The 15,067-nt window shown below is 36.2% G+C and overlaps 1 protein-coding gene across 4 annotated transcripts in view; it reads right to left on the bottom strand.

Moving 5' to 3' along the window:
• KYNU (kynureninase) overlaps nucleotides 1–15,067 on the bottom strand; it is a 121,686-nt gene that overhangs the window by 32,277 nt on the left and 74,342 nt on the right. For 3 of the 4 annotated variants that reach the window (XM_086368429.1, XM_086368449.1, XM_086368439.1), the window contains 2 exons: nucleotides 9,228–9,326; nucleotides 8,293–8,366 (listed from right to left, as the gene is read on the bottom strand). In XM_086368429.1, coding sequence (XP_086224555.1) covers nucleotides 8,293–8,366; nucleotides 9,228–9,326 — 173 coding nt within the window. Of the gene's footprint in view, nucleotides 1–8,292; nucleotides 8,367–9,227; nucleotides 9,327–15,067 lie in introns of those variants that run through there. The other variant, XM_086368454.1, reaches the window with a different exon arrangement.

The raw sequence follows: 15,067 nt of genomic DNA, 5'->3' as shown, positions 1-15,067 counted from the left end.
CTTCAGGGACACTAGACTGCAATTTTTGAAGAGAAAATAAATTTTGAGGCTTCAAAGGACTTCAATTTTCTCATATTAGTGATTATGTCATCATTATCTGAGAATAGTGATTTGCAAACAACATTGACTTTAATGCAGTTTTATACTGATAATTACTCTTCCTGTTTTCTTTTAAGAGTCAGGATTCCCTTATCTCTTGAGTTGAGAAAATCAGATTATTTACTGAAATTATTCTTAACTGTGATCATTCCTCAGTGCATAAACATTATTTTTATGATCACAGCTTAAATTCACTACACTCAAAAATTATCTGGATGATTTGCAGAATAAAAAATTCAAGCTTTGAAGGTGAGGAGTCTTTTTAGAATTATTGATCTAAAATGGTTTCTGAATGAAGATAGGAATGATTTATGTGTCATGAATCCATAGGTGAGTTTTCTCCAATCATATTGTCTTCCTTTGGATCCTTTACACTGATGATTTGGAGACTAGGATTTCTCATAGGTATAAGCCACGCATGAGCATGGCTCTGGAACTAAGTGAGACTATGAAGCAAACCTGCTTTTACTACTGTTTTTAATTTCTAAAATACTGTAGAAAAGAGATAAAGAGCAAGATTATGATCCTAGGCAGACTTTTAAATGTTAAGTCAATAACTCAGATTCCATAAGAATTCTATCAAGTGTATAAAAAGATCACTTGACATATCCTTTAAAGAAAGGCCATTTAAGTAATTCATTATACTTCCTTAGATTTATGAAACTAATCGAGTGAAATCTCTCTCATAGGCAACAATTTCAGCTTTCAAAGTAACAGATTAAATTTATGCACTTAGTTAACATAGCATTCCATTTTGCAGAGGAACAGTATCTGTAAATTTCACCACAAACTTCTTCAAGCTTGTCCAAAGGAGCTCTGAGTTACCTATCCCTTCACTGTTCCTATGGTGACACATGAGAATTCACCCAGCAGTTATTTAGGAATTGCCTTGTGGCACATATTCTAACCCTATATTACCTATCATTTAAATTGTTTATTCAACTATTGAAACAACATCTTTCCAAATGGGTTGTATGATTTAAAAAAAATGCAGCATCCTGTATTTATTTCTATCTATGAAAGTTTCCTGTACAAAAATAAAGGTTGGTTATATTTGCTCATGCCTCCTCAAATGACTGAGAAACATTCTCTTTACTTGATAAAGCAGTGAGCACCTTAGAAAGGATATTTGTGTTGGAGTAGGATAAAATGGAAGCTCCATCATGCTTAATTCATAAGATTGGAAAGATACATGGATATATTAGAAGTCCTCATTATTTGCTAGGCTTCCTTTGTGACTCACCTGGTAAAGAATCTGCCTGCAATATGGGAGACCTCCCTGATTTGGGAAGATCTCCTGGAGAAGGGAAAGGCTACCTACTCCAGTATTCTGGCCTGGAGAGATAGTCCATGGGGTCATGAAGTGTCGCACAGGACTAAGCGACTTTCATTTTAAAGAATCCACCTGCCAGTGCAGGAACTGCAGGAGCCTTGGGTTTGATCCCTGGGTGGGGGAAGATCCCACAGAGGAGAAAATGGCAACCCACTCCAGTATGCTTGCTGGGATAATTCCACGGATTAAGGATCCTGATGGGCTAGAGTCCATGGGGTCTCAGAGTTAGGTATGACTGAGCAACTGAGCACGCATGGAATACTGGAAAAAGGTCTTTTAAAATAGAACTATTTTAAACCAGTAACCATACTTTTGTAGTAAATAATGAAGGAAAAAAATAAAAGATTTGATTGGGATGCTTTTGAAAAATAAAACTTTAAATTGTATAACAAATATAATTTTTAATTTGAGAAAACTTACATTAAAATCATAATATGCAAATTATTAAAAAGAATGAATAGTAAATCAAATGTTGATTTTTTTTTGGTGTGCTTGACAAATGTCATGGTAGCAAGCTAGAATCTTTTTTGTGTTATATTTAACTTTTTAGCATGAACATAAAGATGATCATTTCCACAAAAGTTTTGAAGCATTCATCAGTTCCTCTTAATCCCTCATATTCAAGTCATTTGATTTTGAATTACCATGCCTAATTTCCTCTACTTCATTTGTTAATGCTTTTGACTCTAACATATTCTCATTGTTCATGATTTTGTGATTCAGCAGTTCTTCAGTATAACTTGCATCATGAAATGCTGAATCTCTTGAAAAATTTTACTTTACAATTCATTTGCATAAAATTTTTACTATGTTATAACATTCTATAATCAGCAAGAGACCAAAATATTTTTTATAATGATGCATAGAGATAAATGTTAATACTAATTGAGAAAGGGTGTTTGGTAAAGGTTAATTTTATAAGTGAGTAGTTCACAGTTTTTACTTTCCTACATTGTCATGTATCTTTCGGGATTAGAATAATACTTTGATAATCAGAAGCTCTTGCAATTTGCAATCAGATAAAAGTAAGGGATAGAAAGTAAGCAAGTCATAAAGCTAGAAATACAGTTGATATCTTCTGCAAATGTCTGTTTTTGACATCATTACAGAGGATGAGATACACCTGAGTTAAAAGGACCAAGGGTTGAGGCATTGAGGGAATCAATGAAAAAGTGAAAGAGTAAACTTATCAGATACAGAAAAGCAATTGCATACATTGGAACAGAAGCAAGGGGAACTGATACACTGGAAGATTAGGGCTGTGGGAGGTAACGTAGGGTTGTGGGAGGCAACATTAAGGACAAAGGGGTGGCCAAGTACATGTAATATGGCTGTCTGACAGGGCAGGAAGTTGTGGCTAAGATGCCATCCACGTTAATTCATACTGAACATCTAACTCCAGTTAAAAACAAGCTAAATGCATAGAATAAATGCCCTGGGAGGTCTGAGTCATAGTTTAACTAAGGATTCTGTGAAAACTTTCACTGAGAAATACATTGATACTGGCCTATCCCATTTGCAAGTATCTGGGGTCTGGTGAATTCACCCACCTTGCTACCACCACCGACACTCCCTCATTCTCCCAGTCTTTAATACCAAAACCTTATATAGATACTAGAAAAAGCTGTGATAATTAGTAAGTCAGAAAGAATCACAGAAACCAAAACAGGGTTTAAGTTATAGATGAGTTTGGGTTTGTGGTATTCTCCAGCATTGCCTGGGGAAGGAAGTACAATCAGATATATCATCATCACACTCCAGAACAAGTAGATGATCTCTCTCTATAACATTAATTGTTCTGTTGGGTCAAGCGTGAAACATGCTTATAATTTTTAAGCCATTTTTATAAATTTTCTTGATGCTTATTTTTATCCTTTCTTAGACTTTCTTATGTTGTTTTGCTGCTGCTGCTGTCGCTAAGTCGCTTCAGTCGTGTCCAACTCTGTGCGACCCCATAGACGGAAGCCCACCAGGCTCCCCCGTCCTTGGGATTCTCTAGGCAAGAACACTGGAGTGGGTTGCCATTTCCTTCTCCAATGCATGAAAGTGAAAAGTGAAAGTGAAGTCTCAATCATGTCCGACTCTTAGTGACCCCATGGACTGCAGCCTACCGGCTCCTCCATCCATGGGATTTTCCAGGCAAGAGTACTAGAGTGGGGTGCCATTGCCTTCTCCGTATGTTGTTTTATGTGTCTATTTTTTAAGTTCCCAAATAATAATAATTGTAGTAATAATCTATACTTCTGAGTTTAAAATTTTCCTTTCCCAGGCACTGATGCAGCCAGCCTCTTCTGCTGGTTCTTTTTAACCTGCAAATTACTTATTACAATAAAGGAGATGACTCAAGCTCTTAATAAAGCCTTAAAAATGTCATCTCTACTTAAAGCCTTCAATCAAATACCTCTAACTGTTTATGGAAATGTATTGGCATGATTTGAAATTCTAACATTTTCAAAAAATTATCAGTAGCCTCCATTCTTGACCACTTAAAAAACTTAAAAAAAAATACTAGGGGAAGCAAGAATTTCAGGAGAGCTAATATATAAGAGCATTTGAAAGATTCTTTATGCCAGCATGGAAAGTGAAGAACAGCAATTTTCTAGTATGTATGATTTCACTGGATAGAGTAAAAAAAAAAGTAAGCCACAGAAAGAATCCTAATAACTTACTCCTGTTTCTTGCTAGAGTCTCTCTAAAAACACCAAGAAGCGATGGGTGGTGTCTTGAATTGCAGTCTGTGGACTTTTACAAAAGAATCATTTTACAGGCTTCACATATGTTTGAATCTTCTAAAATAAAAAAATTAAGTATTGATCTAAAGTCTTTCAGAAAGGTCAACACTTATAAATTTAAAATAAAAATGCAAGATTTTTAAGGACCTGAAATGCAGGAGACTTGGTTTCTATCCTTGGGTCAGGAAGGTTCCCCTGGAGAAGGGAATGGCTCCCACTCCAATAATATTTTCTTGCCTGGAAAACCCCATGGACAGAGGAGTCTGGCAGGCTACAGTCCATGGGGTCGCAAAGAGTTGGATATGACTGAGCGATTAATGCTTTCACTTGAAGGATTTCTTTAAAAGGTGATATGTTTCTAACGTTTGAATTCTTACAGCTAAAAGTAATTCCTTCATAGTGCAGAGTGATAATTACTAACTGTATACACTAAAATTGTCAGACATGAAGTACAAAAAACACAAGATGACATTTACTCAGAACCAGTCCTTATTTAGTATAATTCTTAGCTACATATAAGGTTTAGAATATGATACTAGAATGGGAAAAACATGATGATAAACTAGGAAGAGGTCAAATTATAGCTGAGATTAATGATTTGAATTATAATGCTTAATACATTAGATTGACACTGGTCTACTCATTATTTTTATTGACAAAGTGTTCTTGGAAAAAGTCTTAGGTCACCAATTTTGAACAATGGCCAAAATGCCTATTTAAATAAACAAACAAAAAATGGTGAAATTTCTTGGTACAGATGTAATCTGCCAGTTGCTAATAGGAACATCATATAAAAGATATTTTGAAATTATTCACCTAATATTAAACTTTCAGAATTCAGGGTTACAAGTTCCAGGATCCACTCACATAGTACCCTTCTTCTCAACCTTGATAAACATTTATGCATTTTGTTTAACATTGTACCTAAAATGCACCTAATGTTAACTTCCACCTCCATCCTGTCCTACCTCTTTATCAAAGGCTTTGGCTACACAATTATTGCACTATAAATATATGGTCAAATGATAGAAAAAAAAATTATACTTTAAGTATAGATAAAGAATGAATGGACCAGGAAAAGTTATGTGTACTATTTATTTGAAATAACATGTTTAGCCACTAGATGTCACCCTTTTTTTAAGCACAAAGTTTACTTCATAAAGTTAACAATAGTAGTTACATTGCACTTAGGGTAGAAGTTGGTACTATTGAAACTAGTCCCTCTAATGTCACATAAAAAGAAACTTTAACAACTGATAAACAAAGAAACAACAACCAGTGTTTCCTGTAAGAAGGACTACCTGAGTCAGACTGGTTTGAGTCTTGTTGATCTCCAAACTAGACACTTAAAATGCAACAGAAGTTAATAGCATGTGATTTTCAAACTGTACAAATAGAAGACTGTACAAACATGGCTCTTGTATAAATATAACATGAACACATATAAAGATCTCAATCAACTCATAATTAGCAGATAAGCCAGTAAGATGGTGAGGCCAGTATCAGACAGGATTCCAGGAATAGAGGCTTACAGGCTCAGTCTGAGTTTGGCCATAGGTACAAAATTCTTTAATATCCCAAAGGTCACAAACCATAACCTTTAAGGGTATGTTTCCTGCTTGAGGAGAAATGATCTCTACTAGGCAAAATTCTACAAGTTAACATGCAACTTCATAGCAAGGCAAAAAGATACTTACCCTAGATGTATGGATCACCTATCATGCTTCAGTGGCTGTGCTGTTTTACATGCATTATCCTATTTTAACCTCATGATAACTTTCTATGAGGTATATGCTTATGTTCTCTTTATCAAGAGACTAGAACACTGAGAAATCAAGAACATTCTTCAGGACCAGCAGGTGAGTGGTCAGGTTAGAATGTAAATCTGCTCTGTCTGTATGGTCTTTCTCCTGGGAGCACAGACTTAACACTTACCTACTGGAGAAGGAAATGGCAATCAACTCCAGTATTCTTGCCTGGAAAATTCCATGTACAGACGAACCTGGTAGGCTACAGTCCATAGAGTCACAAAGAGTTGGACACGACTGAGTGACTTCACTCACTGGGTCTAGAGGATGTTGAGATTCTAGAAGATGAGGCACATGCAGGCACACTACAACCCTTCTGCTCTCTCTTGTCCCTCATCCATGAAGGGCAAATAATGGTGAAAGAACTCTGAAGTGTAATAGAGATGCTGCGAAATCAGAGTTTAACTGCTAGTGCTTGCATTCTCTAGAATTTGTATACATTACTTACCATATCCCTGCTTCCCTTTGCCGATTTCTCTAGTGCAGTTTAAATAAGTGGAGAGTTGGAAATGCTCAGGGTGGTGAGTTTTCACACAAAGGCAGGCAATATCTTACATACCATCTATGTGGAAAACACTTAGGCTAGGTAAAATGTTATCAATGGGGTTGTTTATAAATGAAAAAAAACCCAGACCTTTTAAAACTTGCATGGTAGTCCTATAATATACATTTTATATTCCAGTCCATTCTGAAGGAGATCAGCCCTGGGATTTCTTTGGAAGGAATGATGCTAAAGCTGAAACTCCAGTACTTTGGCCACCTCATGCGAAGAGTTGACTCATTGGAAAAGACTCTGATGCTGGGAGGGATTGGGGGCAGGAGGAGAAGGGGACGCCAGAGGATGAGATGGCTGGATGGCATCACTGACTCGATGGACGTGAGTCTGAGTGAACTCCGGGAGTTGGTGATGGACAGGGAGGCCTGGCGTGCTGTGATTCATGGGGTCGCAAAGAGTCGGACACAACTGAGCGACTGATCTGATCTGATTCTTTTCAGATAATTTGGGACAACGGGAGAAATCTAATGTTGTCATTGTTTAGTTGTTCGTGTCCAACTGTACTACCATGGACTGTATCCCTCCAAGCTCCTCTGTCCGTGGGATTTCCCAGGCAAGAATACTGGAAGGAGTTGCCATTTCCTTCTCCAGGGGATCTTCCTGACCCAGGGATTGAAACTGCATCTCCTCCTTGGCAGGCGGACTCTCTACTGCTGAGCCAACAGGGAAGCCCATAGCTAAGATATTCTTTGCAGAATTTGGAACCAGGGGAGAACTTTAATGTCCTGACAATATATTCAAGGTAGATGAGTACCTAACAAATATCTGTCTAAAAAATGCTCTATTGAATTTTAAAACTTTAAAATCTTGAAGAAATTTAGGTATAATTAAATGAGCTGTAGAAAATGATCTTAAATTTGTATGATTTATATGCAGAGAATCTCAAAAATGTGAGGGGCTCCAAGCTTTATAACTAATTCACTTTCAGTTCTCATAAAGATTATACCATTCAGCCAGTGACTGAAAAGATTTGGAAAATTAATCAAACATTATTATATTACCTATTAGGAGTCTAGACAGTCTCCTCATCACACTCATTCTGATACAATTTTGAAAGGATTTTTTTTTACAGAATATTTTTTTTTCTCCATACCAGATAAAAATAATAGAAACACTTAAGAGTTCCCCAGTCAAATAAAAATGTTAAATTTGTTGGTGTATCACATTTGCATTTATACTTGCTCTAAAAAATGAAGAGTGCTATATAAAAATTGAAGAGTATTTCTTTTATGTAGTCAGTCTGTTGTTCAGCGTTCAGCTTCTTCAGTTTTCATGGATTATAAAATCTTTTAGGACAGAAGATATTCCTTACAAGACCATATTATAAGTTTCCAGCTTTAAAGGTAGATGTAATTTTAATAATCATGTACTACTTTTAAGCTCTATTAGGCACAGCTCTGTGTTGCCTTTGATTTATTCATCAATGTGAGAAACCTGGACTTTTCTAAAGTCTAATTTTTGAAAAAAAGTTAAGTAGTCTCTTTGCATTAAACCATCTGCTCTACATGATTACAGGGACTTGTTTTTAGCATTGAAGCTTCCCTTTTGTGATTAAATTTCTTGTTCAACCAAGTGAACTCTTTGGAAATCGTTTATTTCTGATAAAGCATATCATTGTTCACAGAGTAGTAAAATAATTATAATCAACCCAGATTCTTATTGGATAGCATCTTAAAGAACACATGTAAATTTAGCACACTAATTAATTCAAATTCATTTAATTCATTTATCCATCACCAAAGAAAATCTGAAAATAGTACTCACGCAGGTTTAATTGTATAGGCATGTTTTTCATGGACAAAGGCACCAGCAAGACCTCCTGCTCCTGTATTTAAATACTGGATAGAGAGTAAATTAAACTGTGTAGGTTTGCCTAAATATACATGATAAAAATAATAATTTGACTTTTTTGTTATGAAATCAACTTTGATAAGATCAAAATGTGTGATTATTTTAACTTTTATTATAAAACAGAATTTGGGGTTACTTTGTTCAAAGAAAAACAATGAAATGTAGCATTATTAATTAGGAATAAATAGCTATTACTATTTTGGCCAGTTTTTGCCCCAACTGGTAGGTAACAGTTCAGTTCTACTGACAATTATCTGATTTCAAAGCTCATTTATTTCAGTTATTTTGCCACAAAATATTTAAATAATAATAAAATATTATATTTTTAAAACGCTTAAGATCACTTCTATTTCTATGCTCCCTGTCAATAAACTTGTTTTCAAATGTCAATACAAAGTTGATTCCATAAGAATTATCTTTAACTTATGTAGAAATTTCTCAACATATTAACAAAAAACTAGATTAAATTTGAATTAAGTTCTAAGTATAGAAGTATTGTCCAGAACGTCCTGATTTTTTCACAGAAGTCAGAGAATTGAAGGAATAAATACTCTATAAAGGATGGAAATACCAAAACATAATAACCTATACTATTGATTAAGTGAGTCTACAATTAACTAAAGTCACAAAATACAGTAATGAAGGAAATGGAGGAAAGTAATTCAAATACCTAAAACTGGTCATTTTTACAATTTTTACAATACATTTTTAAATTGGTCATTTTTACAATTTTTAAATTGGTCATTTTTACAATTTTTACAATACATTTTTACTGATCCATTTTTACATTTAGATTAATGTTAGTGTGGACTAAAAGGATATAAATATATTAACTAGTCTGTTGATACCTTGTAGGAGCACCAGCAGGCAAAATCAACTCCCCAGTCATGTAAGTGAAGTTCAACATTTCCAACTGCATGTGCTAGATCAAAGCCAACAAAACAACCCTGGGGAAGAACATGATAACATTTTGAAATTGCTTAATGATTCAAAATAACAAATACAAGTATATTTAAGAAAATTATTGAAAAAATGCTGTACCATAAATTCAGTTTATCCTTTGGTGCAATGACTCACAAAGTGTGAATCATAAAATCTTGGGCATTCTCAAGGCCCTTTCAGGTCAAAACAGTTTTCATACCAGGAAGAAGACATTCTTTGCCTTCTTCACTGTGTTGACTTTTGCACTGATAACGCAGAAGCAATGATGTGTTAAACTGCTGACATCTTTGCACAAATCAAGGTAGTCAAAACTTGTATTGGCATTGTGTGCATTCAGTTACAACATGAAAAGGTTAATTTGAGTTATATATCTCCTTGGTACAAGTATAAAAATAATACATTTGTATAAAATGTCAATATCTTAATTTTATTCTTTTAAGGTTTAATATGGGAATTATTCATAAAACATTTAACAACATCCTGAAGTAGGATGTCTGTCTCATAATGCACTTATGCAATTATTTGAGTTGGAAGCTAAGTTACCCACTTTAAATTCATAGAAAGCCATTTTTGCATGAAAGAGCAACTTACAGACAAATGATAGTAAATCATACTTAGGTATTTGAGACATATTTTGAAAAATGAAGTGAGTCTATCAATTTGAGGAAAATAACTTGAAGAATTTGTTGCCAAAGGAAAAAAGTAGTTACCAAGAGAAACTGGAATTTTGGAAAAATTGTGTCCATTTCCATAAATATGATCATTTCCCAGTATTTAAAGATATTTATGGTGAGTTTAAAACTAACATACAATTTTAAAAAGAACATATAATGAAATATGAAATATTTAGAAAATATACATAAGTTAATGAAAAAGCAAGAGAGTTCCAGAAAAACATCTATTTCTGCTTTATTGACTATGCCAACGTCTTTGACTGTGTGGATCACAATAAACTGGGAAATTCTGAAAGAGATGGGAATACCAGACCACCTGACCTGCCTCTTGAGAAACCTGTATGCAGGTCAGGAAGCAACAGTTAGAACTGGACATGGAATGACAGACTGGTTCCAAATAGGAAAAGGAGTACGTCAAGGCTGTATATTGTCACCCTGTTTATTTAACTTCTATGCAGAGTACATCATGAGAAACGCTGGGCTGGAGGAAGCACAAGCTGCAATCAAGATTGCTGGGAGAAATATCAATAACCTCAGATATGCAGATGACACCACCCTTATGGCAGAAAGTGAAGAGGAACTAAAGAGCCTCTTGATGAAAGTGAAAGAGGAGAGTGGAAAAGTTGGCTTAATGCTAACATTCAGAAAACTAAGATCATGGCATCCAGTCCCATCACACCATGGGAAATAGATGGGGAAACAGTGGAAACAGTGTCAGACTTTTATCTTTTTGGGCTCCAAAATCACTACAGATGGTGACTGCGGCCATGAAATTAAAAGACACTTACTTCTTGGAAGGAAAGTTATGACCAACCTAGATAGCATATTAAAATGCAGAGACATTACCTTGCCAACAAAGGTCTGTTTAGTCAAGGCTATGGTTTTTCCAGTGGTCATGTATGGATGTAGACTCTGGGAGTTGGTGATGGACAGGGAGGCCTTGGTGCTGTGATTCATGGGGTCGCAGAGTCAGACACGACTGAGCAACTGAACTGAACCGAACTGAATGAATTGATATTTTCCAAATGATCAAGACATATTGTTACATATTATGCATGGATAAAAGATCTGTTCAAAATGAAAAATCAGCCCATAGGTTTTAATGTAACAAAGCATAGAAAGATCATTGATTTGGTTTCACATTTAATACTACAAATCCCAGGATGTTCTTGTCAAATTCTGGTATAGGATCAAAGAATATTCACAGTTAACTGAAAAAGCTATTATATTACTTGTACTTTTTCTAAATATATATCTGTACAAGGTCCAATTTTATTCTTATATTTCACAAAGAAAAAAAAATCAAGAGATTAAATGCAGAAGATATATAAAACCAGCTGCCTTCTATTAAGTCAAATAGCAAAGATTTATATTTCTATATAAAATATATGCCAAATATAAAACATTCTTTTTTTGTTTCTTTTAGAATTACATTTTTACCCCCTAACAATGTAATATGTATTTCAGTATGTAATGGGTTTGTTTTTTTGTCCTAGATGGTGACTGCAGCCATGAAATTAAAAGACGCTTATTCCTTGGAAGGAAAGTTATGACCAACCTAGATAGCATATTCAAAAGCAGAGACATTACTTTGCCAACAAAGGTTCGTCTAGTCAGGGCTATGGTTTTTCCTGTGGTCATGTATGGATGTGAGAGTTGGACTGTGAAGAAGGCTGAGCACCAAAGAATTGATGCTTTTGAACTGTGGTGTTGGAGAAGACTCTTGAGAGTCCCTTGGACTGCAAGGAGATCCAACCAGTCCATTCTGAAGGAGATCAGCCCTGGGATTTCTTTGGAAGGAATGATGCTAAAGCAGAAACTCCAGTACTTTGGCCACCTCATGCGAAGAGTTGACTCATTGGAAAAGACTCTGATGCTGGGAGGGATTGGGGGCAGGAGGAGAAGGGGACGACAGAGGATGAGATGGCTGGATGGCATCACTGACTCGATGGACGTGAGTCTGAGTGAACTCTGGGAGTTGGTGATGGACAGGGAGGCCTGGCGTGCTGTGATTCATGGGGTCGCAAAGAGTCGGACACGACTGAGCGACTGATCTGATCTGATCTGATATAATATATTTTAAAGTTGTTTTTATTACAAATACAGTAAATATAGGTATACATAAACAATATTAAAACCTCTTTGAGGAGTTCAATAATTTTTAAGAATGTAAGTATTTTTCCCATATTTGAAAAAGATATATGTACCCCAATGTTCATTGCAGCACCATTTACAATAGCTAAGGCATGTTAGTGATGTCAGCTTAAAGTAGAAGCATCCTTGCAACCAAGTCCTGCCTAGTTTGGTTAACGTAAAGTTGACCAAGTGGCATTAGTGGTAAAGAACCCACCTGCCAATGCTGGAAATATAGGAGCTCAGGTTTGATCCTTGGGTCGGGAAGATCCCCTGGAATAGGAAATGACAACCCACTCCAATGTTCTTGCTTGGAGAATCCCATGGACAGAGGAGCCTGGGTTGCACACAGTCCTTAGAGTTTCAAAGAGTCAGACATGGCTGAAGCAACTTCAGTTCAGTTCAATCACTCAGTTGTGTCCAACCCTGTGACCCCATGGACTGCAACACACCAGGTTTCCCTGTCCATCACCAACTCCCGGAGCTTACTCACACTCATGTCCATTGAGTTGGTGATGACATCCAACCATCTCATCCACTGTCTTCCCCTTCTCCTCCTGCCTTCAGTCTTTCATATCATCAGGGTCTTTTCCAATGAGTCAGTTGTTTGCATCTGGTGGCCCCAAGTATTAGAGTTTCAGCTTCAGCATCAGTCCTTCCAATGAATATTCAGGACTGATCTCCTTTAGGATAGACTGGTTGGATCTCCTTGCAGTCCAGGGGACTTTCTAGAGTCTTCTCCAACACCACAGTTCAAAAGCATCGATTCTTTGGTGCTCAGCTTTCTTTCTAGTCCAACTTTCACATCCATACAGGACTACTGGAAAAAACATAGCTTTGACTAGATGTATCTTTGTTGGCAAAGTAATGTCTCTGCTTTTTAATATGCTGTCTAGGTTGGTCAGAGTGTTTCTTCCAAGGAGCAAATATCCTTTAATTTCATGGCTGCAGTCACCATCTGCAGTGATTTTTGGAGCCCCCCCAAAATAAAGTCTGCCACTGTTTCTTCTTCTTTTTGCCATGGTGTGATGGGACCAGATGCCATGATCTTAGTTTTATGAATGTTGAGTTTTAAGCCAACTTTTTCACTCTCCTCTTTCACTTTCATCAAGAGGCTCTTCAGTTCTTCACTTTCTGCCATAAGGGTGGTGTCATCTGCGAATCTGAGGTTATTGTTATTTCTCCTGGCAATCTTGATTCCAGCTTGTGCGTCATCCAGCCCTGCATTTTGCATAATGCATTCTGCATATAAGTTACATAATCAGGGTGACAGTATACAGCCTTGACGTACTCCTTTCCCGATTTAGAACCAGTATGTTGTTCCATGTCCAGTTTTAACTGTTGCTTCTTGACCTGCATACAGATTTCTCAGGAGGCCTATAAAAACAATGCTATTTTTGAATCTATGTTGTGTTCTTCCTGTACATTGACTTGAGACCTGGACAATTTCTTACTGACTCTATTCTGTCTCAATTATTTACTTGTATGGTTTCAAGTATTTTGTATGTCTGCCTGGTAGAACTCAGTGTATTAGAATGTAAGACTCTTTACACTAAATTACCAGAAGGAAAGCATGGAGCAATACATTTATATTATCCAAACTGTACTCAAGTAGTAATTTACTACTTTTTCCTGATTTAATTGCTTACCATCAAAACCACTTTCCTCTGTAGATCAAAATGTGAAAACATTTAGCTAGATAATATAGTGATTCATTCCACATTAAGACAACTTTGTACATGAAGATGAATTTTTTTTAAAAAAGTCATTAAATGAGGATATTCATTTTGCAAACATGTCTTACCTCTGAGTTCTTCTATTGTTAGCTTACTAAGAGCACATATAATAATAACCTTCTTAAAACATTAGACTTCCTGCAACTTTGAAGAAATACATCTATTGATTGATGTTTTTTGAAGTTAATAATTGCAGAAGGACCCACTTTTTGATTGTAACACCTCTTAAAAATAACTCCGAACTGCTATTACAGGTACTTTCCCCAGAATAGGGACTTCGCTGGTGAGTGGCTCAGACAGTAAAGTGTCTGCCTACAATGTGGGAGACCTGGGTTCAATCCTAGGGTCAGAAAGATCCCCTGATGAAGGAAATGGCAACCCTCTCCAGTATAACTCTTGCCTGGAAAATCCCATGGATGGAGGAGCCTGGTAGGCTACAGTCCATAGAGTCGCAAAGAGTCAGACATGACTGAGCGACTACACTTCACTTTCCCCAGAACAGAGGGATGCAAACCATGACCTTTTTAATGAATAAAGTAATATTTGAGGACAGGTAATCTCATTTGTTTAGATATTGTCTATGGTTGCTTTTGCAAGCACAAATGAATTATTGCAACAGAGATCACATGAAAGGAAAGTCTGAAATATTTGCTATTTTGGCCATTACAAAAAAGATTTGCTGACCCCAACCCTATAACATCGGTTTCCATGAAGAAAGCTCAATATACTGGAGAGTCGGTTAATTAGAAAACTTACTCATTATAATGTGACCAAAACTAGAATCTCATAAAAGAAAAGAGGTTCTTACAGGTATTTTATTTCCCAAACACAAAAAATGAGCAACATGACATAAAACATAAAAACCTTACATATCTGTCATGAAAACATGACAGATACTTCACATTAACATAAGTTTTTGGAGCAACAGGAAAGAAATACAATTAATCTCCTTCAAGATTTAGAGGTTTTGGCTTCTCAGGTGGCACAGGGGTAAAGAATCTGCCTGCCAATGCAGGAGATGTGAGAGACTTGTGTTCAATCCCTGGGTCAGGAAGTTCCCCTGGAGTAGAAACTGGCAACCCACTCCAGTATTCTTGCTTGGAAAATACCATGGACAGAGGAGCCTGGTGGACTGCATTCCATGGAGTCACAAAGAGTAGGACATGACTGAGCATTTGAGCACACACACAAAAACCAGGTTTG

The sequence above is a fragment of the Bos grunniens genome, chromosome 2 (assembly GCF_055505025.1).
Source record: "Bos grunniens cultivar Pamir isolate PY7600 chromosome 2, Bosgru_T2T1.0, whole genome shotgun sequence".
Classification (NCBI taxonomy): domain Eukaryota; kingdom Metazoa; phylum Chordata; class Mammalia; order Artiodactyla; family Bovidae; genus Bos; species Bos grunniens.
Note: the sequence above shows the minus strand (reverse complement) of the source record. Positions and strands in the feature narration are given on the sequence as shown.